Source organism: Pituophis catenifer, unplaced genomic scaffold (assembly GCF_029215685.1).
Source record: "Pituophis catenifer annectens isolate HBS135680 unplaced genomic scaffold, rPitCat1.0.hap2 SCAF_17, whole genome shotgun sequence".
Taxonomy (NCBI): Eukaryota; Metazoa; Chordata; class Lepidosauria; order Squamata; family Colubridae; genus Pituophis; species Pituophis catenifer.
The window spans coordinates 14,550,727-14,563,532 of NW_027256897.1; the positions used below are offsets into that span (position 1 = coordinate 14,550,727).

At 44.8% G+C, this 12,806-nt stretch overlaps 1 protein-coding gene across 1 annotated transcript in view; it reads right to left on the reverse strand.

The window, feature by feature from the left end:
• The window catches only part of ADAMTSL2 (ADAMTS like 2), a 121,703-nt gene that overhangs the window by 61,823 nt on the left and 47,074 nt on the right, over positions 1-12,806 (reverse strand). The window contains exon 11 of the mRNA XM_070955592.1: positions 10,468-10,852. Within this exon, the coding sequence (XP_070811693.1) occupies positions 10,468-10,852 (385 nt within the window). The remainder of the gene's footprint in view (positions 1-10,467; positions 10,853-12,806) is intronic.

Sequence of the window (12,806 nt, forward strand, 5' to 3'; positions counted from 1 at the left end):
TCTGGAAGTGCGGGATGACCCCTTGCAGGGCCGAGCTGAAGATTTTGTGCAGTATCTGTATGACAAAATCGCTCAGATTCGGGAAGGGCTGGCCTCTGACTGGGTATGTCCAGACGGGATAATTGAGGCAGGTCTTGAGAGTGTTATCTGGGGGGAGTTCGATCCTGTGGCTCCCGAGGACATGGACAGGGTCCTGGGACGGCTGAACGCGACCACATGTTTATTGGACCCGTGTCCCTCCTGGTTAGTACTGGCTTCCCGGGAGGTGACACGAGGCTGGCTCCAAAAGATTGTTAACGCTTCTTTGAGTGAGGGGGTCCTGCCGGCCGCTTTGAAAGAAGCGGTTGTGAGGCCCCTCCTCAAGAAGCCCTCTCTGGATCCGGCTGTTTTGGCTAACTATCGTCCAGTCTCCAACCTTCGCTTCGTTGCGAAGGTTGTTGAGAGTGTGGTGGCGCAACAGCTTCCCCGATTCCTGGATGAAGCTGTCTATCTAGAGCCGCTCCAGTCCGGCTTCCGGCCTGGGCACAGCACGGAAACGGCATTGGTCGCATTGGTGGATGATCTCTGAAGGACCCGGGATAGGGGTTGCTCCTCTATCCTGGTCCTGTTAGACCTCTCAGCGGCTTTTGATACCATCGACCATGGTATCATGTTGCACCGGTTGGCGGGGTTGGGGGTGGGAGGCACCGTTCTGAGGTGGTTCTCCTCCTACCTCTCTGACCGGTCGCAATCTGTGTTGACAGGGGGGCAGCGGTCGACCCCGAGGCACCTTGCTTGTGGGGTGCCACAAGGGTCGGTCCTCTCGCCCCTTCTGTTCAACATTTATGTAAGGCCGCTGGGTGAGATCATCCGTGGCTTCGGGGTGGAGTTCCACCAGTACACTGATGACACCCAGCTGTACATCTCCACCCCAGGCCACCCCAATGATGCCCTTGAAGTGATGTCCCAGTGCCTGGAGGCCGTGCGGGCCTGGATGGGGAGAAACAGGCTCCGACTCAACCCCTCCAAGAACGAGTGGCTGTGGCTTCTGGCGTCCCGATATAGCCAGCTGATGCCATCACTGGCTATTGGGGGTGAATCACTCGCCCCCACGGAGAGGGCTTGTAACTTGGGCGTCCTCCTGGACGCACAGCTGTCTTTAGAAGATCATTTGACGGCTGTGGCCAGGGGGGCTTTTTATCAGGTTCGCCTGATACGCCAGTTGCGCCCCTTTCTAGATCAGGACTCCCTACGCACAGTCACTCAGGCACTCGCCACTTCCCGCCTGGACTACTGCAACGCTCTCTACATGGGGCTCCCCCTGGGGTGCACCCGGAGGCTCCAGCTGGTCCAGAACGCGGCCGCATGGGGGATTATGGGGGCGACGAGGCGCTCCCATTTTATTTTATTTTTTTTATTTTAATTTGATTTATATGCCGCCCTTCTCCGGAGACTCAGGGCGGCTTACAATGCGTTAAGCAATAGCCTTCATACTTTTGTATATTTTATACAAAGTCAGCTTATTGCCCCCACAAACTGGGTCCTCATTTCACCTACCTTAGAAAGGATGGAAGGCTGAGTCAACCTTGAGCCTTGGAGGGATTCGAACCAGCAGAATTTGCAGGCAGCTGTGTTAATAACAGGGTGCACTAAACCACTGTAGTATCAAGGCTCTTGTGACACCTCCATGTGACACCTCTCCTGCGCGAGCTGCACTGGCTCCTGGTGGTCTTCCGGGTGCGCTTCAAGGTGTTGGTGACCACCTTTAAAGCGCTTCATGGCTCAGAGCCGGGGTATTTACGAGACCACCTTCTGCCACCAATAGCCTCCCACCGGCCAGTACGCTCACACAGAGTGGGCCTCCTCAGGGTGCCGTCCGCCAGACAATGTCGGCTGGCGACCCCCAGGGGGAGAGCCTTCTCTGTGGCGGCGCCCACCCTCTGGAACAACCTCCCCCCAGAGATACGTACAATAACAGACCTCCGGATTTTTCGTCGGGCCCTGAAAACCTATTTATTTCAACTAGCTGGGCTGGCTTGAGTCAAATTTTAAACTGATTTTAAATTGGAATTGTTTTAATTACGGCCAAAATATTTAATTATTTTAAACAGTTTTTAGATTTTGTATGTCTTGTTTTTACTTTGGCTGTTCACCGCCCTGAGTCCTATATTGGAGAAGGGCAGTATAGAAATTTAAACAAATAAATAAATAAATAAATTTCCCCTCCAGTTCTTCCTTCAGGCCCTGGTCCTTCTCCAGCTTCTCATCCTCCTCCTTCCTGATGTTTCTGTCACTTGGCATTGCTATATCTATCACCACTGCTGTCTTCTGGTTGATTGGCTGGTACCTGCCTATCTATCAGGATCAAATCTCACTGGATCTTAGCCCTCTTATTTTCTATAACTTTCTGCGATTTCTCTCACGTAGACTTAGGAGAATCCAACCCCTATTCTGTACAGAAGTTTCGATACACAATGCCACAGCTACTTGCTTGTGCTTTTCAGTGTATGCTGTTCCTACCTGCATTTTACACCTTGCTGTTATGTGTTGGACTGTCTTTGAGGCCTCTCTGCATAATCTGCACTTTACGTCTGGTCCCATTACAAACATGGCATCATACAGTTGCTTGCATACCCACTTCTGACTCTGGTTTCATAGTCTGCAGCAAAATCCTAGCAAGGTGTCTGTTCTGTTAGTTCATCCTTTGATTCAGGTAATTTTAACATTTGTATTGCCATCAGGTTGATGCATCTTTCTACAAGAAAGTTTATTCTTGATATACAATATGTTGCTTGTTCCTCTGAAATAAGGGGGCCCCATCAAAACCACATTGATGTGTCATATTTGGACTTGGCAAAATAAACTAGGTGTCATAAGGTATCTGACAAATAAACAGTGGAAAACCGCTTTTAAGAGCTGTGGTGGTGCAGTGGTTAGAGTGCAGTACTTCAGGCTACTTCTGCTGCCTGCCAGCTGCCTGCAATTTGGCAGTTCAAATCTCACCAGGCTCAAGGTTGACTCAGCCTTCCGTCCTTCCAAGGTCGGTAAAATGAGGACCCAGATTGTTGGGGGCAATAAGCTGACTCTGTAAACTGCTTAGAGAGGGCTGTAAAAGCACTGTGAAGCGGTATACAAGCCTAAAGGTTATTGCTATTGTTATTTAATTGCCCCTTAGAATGTTTTCAATTTAGGGTCCTCCCCTTTAGGGTATAAGGGGCCTCCACAGTTTTCTTGTATCTGATAAATGAGGTGCTGCATGAACACCTGTACAAGGGCATGTTGATCTACCTGAATGACACATTGATCTATATAGAAACTATGGCAGAGCATGTGAAAGAGTGGTACTCAAAAAACGTAGGGCTGCTAAACTTTCAAAGTGTGTGTTCTATCAGAGCAAAATTGACTATTTGGGTTATCGCATTTCCTATGAGGGGATAGAGATGGACCCCAAGAAAATTAAGATGGTGCTGGAATGGGCCTGCCCCGTACCAAAAAGCAATTGCAAACTTTTTGGGATTTGCAAACTTTTACTGCCAATTGATCCCGTCATTCGCCCAGATTGCCCTCCCCATCACCAATCTGCTAAAGACGAAGAGGAGGGGAAACCCAAATCAAGTCAGCCCCTGAAGTGGACAATAAGAGTGCCAGGCAGTTTTCGAAAAATTTGAACATTGCTTGCTGCCAAGTCGGTGCTAAAACACCCAGACTGAAATGCCCCGTTTATCATTCAGGCAGATGCCAGCAATATGGTGGTGGGGCAGTCCTTCCACAAAAGAACAGCCAGCAGCTGTGTGCATACATCTCCAAGAAGCTAACTGATACTGAACAGAGGAGAAGGAGGCTTATGTGGTGTGCTGGGTGCTCTTAATGTGGAGGCACTTCCTGGAAGGGAGCAAGGTCCCTGTCGAGGTGTGGACTGATCACAAGAATCTAGAAGCCCTAAAAATATCTCGGCGGCTATCACCCAAGCAACTCTGGTAGGCTCAGTACTTTAATCGGTTTAATTTCACCCTCTGCTATCTTCTGTGGTGATGGTGGGAATTTTTTAGCCGATGACCTTTCCAGGATGCCCCAATACAGTAGCTCCAAACAGGAAATAGTGAGACCAGTTATTCTATCTTGCCAGCTCACAGTTCTGATCATCACCCGAGCACAGGCAAAAGTAGAACCCAGGTGGGAGAAGGCAAAGCGAACACCCTAAAGATGGCATTAGAGGGAGACAAGAGGTTCCAGGAGCAAAAGAACTAATGCACAATGCAAGGAAGTTTAATTTGATAGGGACAAAGAAAGAAAGCCAAAGGTTACTAATTCTGGAGAAAAGCCATGACTCAAAAACAGCCGGACATTTTGGCTTTGTAAAAATGCTACACCTGATTAAGTGCCAATTCTGGTGGCCGTCACTTTAAAAAGACAGTCAAAAGTTACGTGGCTATCTGCCCAGTTTGTGCTTTGGCCAAACAGCAGCAAGGAAAACCTGTGGTGGAACCCAATGCCCCTTGGAAGGAAATTTCTATGGACTTTATAGTGGAACTCTGAGGAAGTTCTGGAAACACCATAATTTGGGTGATTACTGATTTGTTCTCCAAAGAGATGCATTTTGTGCCCAGCCAAAAAATCCTGTCTGCTCGCACCTTAGCTTCTCTGTTCATTCACCACATCTATAGACTACAGGGCATTCTATCGAATAATTTCTGACTGCAGAGTGCAATTTACCTCCAAATTTTGGCAGGAATTTCTTGGGACATCTCAAGGGCTCAGTTCCAGTCATCATCCTCAAATAAATGGATGGTGCAAACATAGTAGAAATGGGATGCTAGAACAGTACCTGAGTTGCTATATAAATTATCAACAGGACAATTCGACAGACCTTTTGCCATTTGCCGAGGTGGCCTATAATAACTCAGTATTATTATAGCAGCACCAGATTCACCCCTTTCAAAAATGGCCACAGGACAAGACTTTGCACCCATTCCTGAACTGCCCTGACCACCCTCCGCATCTCATCCCTAAAGGATTGGGTTGCCCAACTACAAGACACATGGCCTGTTGTCAGGAAATCGTTGGAGGAAGCAAGAGAGATTTATAAAAAACAGGCAGACAAAAAACGAAGAAATCCCAAAGCCTTTAAAATAGGAGATGGGTTTATCTGTCAACCAAATACCTACAATCCAAGCAGCCTTCTAAAAAACTGGGAGTCAAGTATGTTGGCCCTTTCCCCATCAAGAGAATCATCAATCCGGTCACAGTTGAACTCAAACTGCCGAAGGCCCTTAGGCCCATTCACCCAATTTTCCACTGTAGCCTACTGAAACCAGAAACTCAATCCCTGCTACGCCCAATCCGGCCACTACCACCCTTCATGATCGAGGGGGACAACATTCTGAAATTAAGAACATTTTATACTCTTGTAGAAACCGAGGAAAACTTCAGTATTTGGTAGCATGGAAGGACTTCCCTCCTACAGAAACTGAATGGGTGGACCTTAAACACATTAAAGCAGCCAAACTTCTCAAACATTTCCATAACCAGTATCCCAATAAACCGAAATAATACCCTACTCTGTATTTCTATCTTGTTTCTCTTGTGTCTTTCCATTTATTTTGCAGGACCAACGTCCCTGTCAAGGGGAGGCAGCCTTTCCAAACCATCAGCTTCAGCTTGGCAACTTGCCGGTACCAAGGCAGAGGGAGTGGGGAACAAATGGGCACTTTCCTGGGTACACTTAGGGTAGGAAATTGGGAGGAGGGAATTGACAGCTGAGGATGAACAGAGCCGTTTGGTTCATGCTGGAGCACTGACATCTTCAAGGCCGTTTGCCCTGAGTGTGGAAGTTCACCAGCCCAAACACCTCCAAGTTTCCCATAACATCACAATGATGGTGAATTGGCTACACACGGATGGACCATAGGGGGGAGGGGGGAGGGAAAACCAGGGGTTTTAGTTCTGCATTGGTGCGCAAGAATGTTAGATTCTGCTTGACTTTCCTACAATCAGCATTCCTTAGTAAAAGTGCCTTTTCACTTCAAAGGGCATTGAGAATTTTACTTGAGAATTTTACTGGGGCAGGTCTGAGAACCGCGATCAGAGCGGCTACATCAGAATAAGACCTGAAAAAACCAGAATGTCAGTGTTCCATAAAAACCCCCGACTCCCAGTAAAGACATTGAAGCAGGCATTTTCCAAAGTTCTCTTTACTAGCAATAGGGAAACTGGCATATCTGGGAAATCCCGAATCTGAAAAACCCGGGCTTTCCTTCAGTAATTCAAAGCTCCCAAAACCATCCCTTTTCTCTCCTTTCGGTCACATGCTCCAATCATCGTCCGTTTCACCTCAAGCCAGTCCCTGACCACTCCTCCTCCAGATGCTGGCTCACCCTGACCTTGACCGATAGGAAGAACACTATTATGTCTACTAAGTCCCCTCTCCTAAATCCCCCCTCCTACTTTCCCACACGTGAGGAGGTGGCAGCATTGAAGCTTCTAGCCTAATATGGCTTCCAAGGCTGACACAGGATAAGATTTGAAACACCTATTTTTGTGGGAGTTACATTGGCTGCCATCAGGGATCCGGGCCCTATTCAAGTTGGTTTTTAAATTTCTGATCCCTTGTACGGCTTACAAGATCATCTATCTACACAATCGAGCAGAAGGGATATGCTCAATTTATTGCTCTGGATGCCCACTCTAAAAAAAAATAAATCAGAGAATACCCCAAAGGAACATTTTTAATAGCAGCCTCCCACAAATAAATCACAATGCTCAGTCTTATGTGATATTTCTCAAATAATTACACTAGTAGTATAGTATTTAAGAGCTGTGGTGGCACAGTGCAGTACTGCAGGCTACTTCAGCTGACTGCTAGCTGCAGTTTGGCAGTTCGAGTCTCACCAGGCTCAAGGTTGAGTCAGCCTTCCATCCTTCCGAGGTGGGTAAAATGAGGACCCAGATTGTTGGGGACAAGAGGCTGACTCTGCAAACCGTTTAGAGAGGGCTGGAAAGCACTGTGAAGTGGTATATAAGTCTAAGTGCTATTGCTATTGCTACTTGAATTAAAAAAGAGATTTGTTTCTAGATTGATAGATATGCAAATAGTGATAGATGAGCGTCTTTGATGTAGGAGTTTCATGTTTCATGTCCTTTAGGCATGAAAGCCAGCTGGGCGACTATGGGGCAGGCACTGAATCATGAACTAATGCAAGGCCTATGTGAGTTCACAGAATGTGTTACACCACCAACAAAACCAACAAAATAAAAGTAACCAAACTAAGCAAGTTTTAGGAATGAAGACACTAGTCTTATAATCAGGGTGGATTTGATTTAAATCGAGTCAATTTAAATCATGATTTAAATCACTAGTAAAAAGACTTGATTTAAATCAACTCGATTTAAATCATAATTTTTAAAGAGCAACTGTCATCTCTGCTACTCCTTTGAACCGCTGTTGACTCACAGATAGTCCCAGTGTTGCAGAATATACAGCCTTGTGCTACATAACTAAGCTCCATTTCATGCTGAATAAACTAAATTATTTATGTATCTTAAATAGAAAACTATCTTACGATAGATTTTTACCCCAAAAGTTTATTATTAAAATAAATTCAATAAAAATAAAAAAAATCTGATTTAAATAAAAAAATCCGATTTAAATAAAAAAAATCCGATTTTTTTGATTTTTTTTAAAAAAAATCATTGATTTTTATCCACCCTGCTTATAATGTATGTCTGAACTCGATCTGGCATAAGGAGGTCACAGAAGACATCACACCCTCTGTGGTTTGGGTTACAGGGCAGTGGTATAAAGCAGACCCTTTAATTTGCTGCTGAGGTCATAGGGCAGCTGCACACGAGCCAGATGAGACCATGTGTCAGCGTTCCAGACCCCCCACTCCAAGGAAAGACGCGGAAGCAAGCATTTTCCAAAGTCCTCTTTACTAGAATAGGCAAACTGGCACATCTGGGAAATCCTGAATCTGAAAAGCCCCGGCTTTCCTTCAGCAATTCAAAGCTCCCAAAACCATCCCATTTCTCCCCAGTTGGTCACATGCTCCAATCAACGTCCGTTCTACCCCGACTCAGCCCCTGACCTTGACCGATAGGAAGAATGCTATTATGTCTGCTAATTCCCCTCTGCTAAATCCCCCCTCACACGAGGAGGTGGCAGCATTGAAGCTTCCGGCCTAATATGGCTTCTAAGGCTGACATCATGTTCCTGCACCACAGACTGCCAGTGGCTGAATTCCGTGATACACTGAGCCACAAAAGGCTCACCTCCTTCTCAACTTCTGAAGAAGACGATAGGAGAACTCAAGAAGGCAGACGTGAACTTGGAATGAATGACAGCAGCCCTTTCAAAGTCAAGAGTTGCATTTTGAGTTGGGTTGAAAAATTACTGATAATCACCTCCCAATTTCAAACCAGCATCAGTGTAGCCACATTTTGTGCCAAGTTTGGATTATTCTGTCTATTCCTTGCATTCTGTGCCCTCAGGATCTGACTTGGTTGCAATGCAGGCTGCCCCAGGCACCCACTTGCCCCTCACCCCAGCAATTCCTCCAAGGATCTCTGCACCTCACCAAAGTGTGCAATTTGTGAGAAAGCAGCAGGACTACAGCTGTGCATATTCAGCAGAGAGAAAGTTGTTCTGGAAGCAATTCCAGCATCTGGCTTGTGAATTGAGGCACCTGGGATCCAGTTATTTACAATGCCAGCTTGTTGATTTACTACGACCTTGGCTCTCCTTTGATTTGGCATGTAAATCTTTGGCTTGACTTTGGACTGCTGGACTTGGAAATTAGCCTGGCCTAGCTAAGTCTCATCTACAATTAATCCTTGCCAGCCTTGCTGTTGGGTTTACTGAGTAAGTCTTCCCCTTAATACTCCAAATGCCTTAGGAACGGTATCCATCTTCTGAAGGAGTGCTTAAAAAAGTAGGATGCAAAACCCAGATTCCAGTTCAGGCTCAGGTTATCTGGGACTGAAAGAGCTTCAATTCCAAATGACTCCAGAACCCCCACTCAAAAGAACCGACCTGCTCTCTTTTCTCTAGGTTCTATTCCAGCATAAAACCAGAAAACTCGTAATAGCAGTGTATCTTTCCTCCTTTTTATTTGAAGAAAGTTTTGATATTAAAGAACCTGATTGTAATACATTTTTTTTTTGCTTTTAATTTATATGCCGCCCTTCTCCGGAGACTCAGGGCAGCTTACAATGCGTTAAGCAATAGCCTTCATACTTTTGTATATTTATACAAAGTCAGCTTATTGCCCCCACAATCTGGGTCCTCATTTCACCTACCTTTGAAAGGATGGAAGGCTGAGTCAACCTTGAGCCTGGTGAGATTTGAACTTGCAGTAATTGCAAGCAGCAGATGTAAATAACAGTGCTTTAGTCCACTGTACTACAGGCTCTTATGAGTCCACTGTACTACAGGCTCTTAGATTTTTCATTTAAGAGGTCCTTAGTGCTCTCTGAGCTTGGTTGTTTTCTTGCATTTTTCATTTACTTTCAAAATTACCATAATTACCAAAAGGAAGTCGATCCTAAATTTAAGATGTTCCTCTTCGAACAAAGAAAGAGAAAAACAAAACGTAAGACTCCTGTGCAACGTTCCATTTTCCAAACTTGTTAATCAATGGTTGCCAATTCTGACTTAGACCAAATTAAATGACTTATAAAATAAGTCATTCCATATGTAAATTTAATCTCCCAATAATATCTACACATATAGGTTATCATTTCATACACAAATTGCACACACTCAAACCTACATACGTCTCCTTCCTTTTGGGAACAGAACAGGAAAGAAGAGGGAAGGGTTAGTACTCCAAGAAGGGGAGGAAAAAGAAAAAGAGAAATAAAATGAAATGAAGACGGGGTAGAAGAGAAATTATGTAAAGTTCAAAGATTTCTGTGCTGGGCTCAGCAAGCATCTTCCTGCCAGATTGCCATGTTTAGAACTTTTGAAGTCTCGTGGTCCTTTCCCTGTCTTCCAGGAGAAAAGGAGTATATGCCCTGTACGTATTAAAATGGAAGGGAAACAAGTCTGTCCTAGGTCAAGCTAGACCGGGAACATGATTAGATGAGACAATTCTACTTTTTGTAAAGCTACATTAATAGAATCATGCAAGTCTATCAGTTGGGGGGGGGGTGTCCCCTTCCTAAGCTTCTTTCTCTGACCATTAGACCACTTGGGGCTCCTGCCTTGCTTGTCTGATCATTCCCTCCTTCAAGGCCATTCTCACATACCATGACTTCTGCCTCTCTGGAGGGAAGGATGCTCTGAGGACAGAAAAGGTCTTTACTTAGAAGAGTGAGTTTCTATTGGGGCAAACAAGCAACAACTTCCTCCTTTTACACATGGTTATTTTGGAAAGCAGCTGACCTTTTTTTGTTTAAATAACAGTGTCCATCCAACTTACTGTACAGGCCTTCATCTTGAAATGCATTAGAAGCAACATCAGAGCAAAATTTCACTTCCCAAGTCCTTACCTCATCTTCTGGGTTCTGTTCCCCTGGGCACTGGCAGAAGAAATAGTAGCATTGGAAAGCTGGATCTCTGAAGATGTGTTGCTGCCTTCCTCATGGGTCAGCTCCATAAAAGTGCCATTAGCAGCGTAAGCCAGCAGCTCATCACTGTCATCATAGTCAACATAAAGATGGTCTATTTCAGGCCCAAAGGTGTTGATGGGATTCACGGGATTAAAAATACTGTTCAGGGTCCTGTTCCAGATGGATTCTTTCGAATCTGATCTCTTATCCCCAAAGCTGTGGATGATTGCATTTTCTGAAAGGAACTCTTGGGAAGGGAGAAGGGAATCCAGTTTGCTTCCATTATTTCCTTCTACCTTATAATTGGTTTTAGTTGCGTTTGATTCTGGAATGAAAAGGGGGGGAAATATCAAAGGTAACTGAAGTGAACAATTGGCCAAATTCCAAAAATTAATGGAAAATGTCAGTTGGGCTCAGACTCCCAATGTCCTACATAATCCAGAAAACCCTTGAGGTAAGGAGTGTAAATCCCATTTTTAGAATTATAATCTAGATGGAGACTTCTGAGGTTGAGAGATAATGCTGAATGCACACAGTACATCCCATGGTTTTGCTGTAAAAATAAAAAAAACCTTGATAATCTAGAGTTACTTGGCCCAGAAAATCTGGAGTTGTGGAGATGGCCCAATTTGACCCAGTTACTTCAATGTGACTGACCCAGATTTGGAAGAAAATTTAACAACAGAGGACTCTGTTTCTTGCACAATATGGGAACAACACAAACAGCAGAAATGTTTTCATTTAAACTCTTCAGATTGTTCTAAGGTTTATTCCACCAGGCGGGCCTGGCCTAATCTTTTCCCTCTTTTTAATTATGCAAATTTTAATTGGTTTTTAAATGATTGGGGTGTTTTAATCTGTCTGGGCCAAATTGTTTAATTCGATTTTATTTTGTTTTTAAATTTTGTATCTATGTATTTTTACTGTTTGGCTGTTCACCGCCCTGAGTCCTTCGGGAGTAGGGCAGTATATAAATCAAATAAAGTAAAGTAAAGTAAGGGGATAATAAAGCATGCCAAAATTCATGGAAAAGCATGCATGTTCTCACCTTTGAAAAAGGTGCCCATAATTTGCTCCAGCCAAGAATGTGATTGTTGTTTGGTATATAATAGTAGCCATCAGGATGGAAAACATGCTTGTGAAATATTGCACAAGTAGATTGATGGAATGGATTAAAGGATCAACTTTTTTTTTTTTACAAAGAATACTGTGTCCCTTCCTGAATGAGACGACAAAGATATAAGGAATTTGGAGGGTCTCATAAGCCATGAAGGCCCTCGCTAATGGCCACTTGAGCGTAAAAAGAGAAAGGTAATGTTATGTGACCCAAGGATTCCAGAGAGCTGCCTAGAATATGGGAGAGAAGCAGGGGGGGAAATGGAAGGCAGGAGCTGAAGGGTGCACTTTGAAGAGGTCAGACAGAAGAGAAGGAAGTATGGTGTGAAGAAAATGCACTGAGATCAGGAATCTGAGGGACCGGCCAGAGCACCTGGGCAGGAATAGAAGGGAGGGGAACATATTCTTGGGGTTGAGTTAGAGATTGTTAAAGGAGGCAGATGATCTGGAGAAAGTCCTCCTGGATTAATTTCCAAATGTTTGTGGAAGGAAGACACAGTAATAACAGGCAAATTCAACTACTTGGACATCTGTTGGAAAACCAACTCAGCCAAAATGGCCAGGGCCCAAAGTATTTTTCCGTGGCCTTGCCGGCTTTTACTTTGTAGGAGGCTGATGAAAAACAAGGAGACTGATTCTCACAAGATCTGATTGCAACCCCTGTGAAAGTAGTAGGATTCTTGAAAGGAAGCGATTCTCTTTTCTTAGGGTCCTAGAGAAAGGAGAACTGCTCATACCCCCCCACCCCAGATTCAGGAGATCCAATTTCAACAAGCTTAAAAAAGTACTAAGAGCCTGAGTGGCGTAAGGCAGCATTTAACATCCAGCTGCCTGCAATTACTGCGAGTTCAATTCTCACCAGGCTCAAGGTTGACTTAGCCTTCCATCCTTTCTAAGGTGGGTAAAATGAGGACCTGGTTTGTGGGGGCTGTTATGTCCTTATAAGGACATCCGCCCTGATTGGCTGCCAGCCATCGGGCGGGAGATTTGAATCCCTGTCTAGGGGCGGTGCGTCTGCCGGGAGCGAATATAAGGAGAGCCCCGGCAGCGCGCCAGCAGTCTTCTTTTACTTGTTACATTGTAAATAAAGCTGTTACATGTACCGAGCTGGTCACGTCTTCTGTTCCTGCGCCTGATCTAACACTGGCGACGAAGGACTAGAG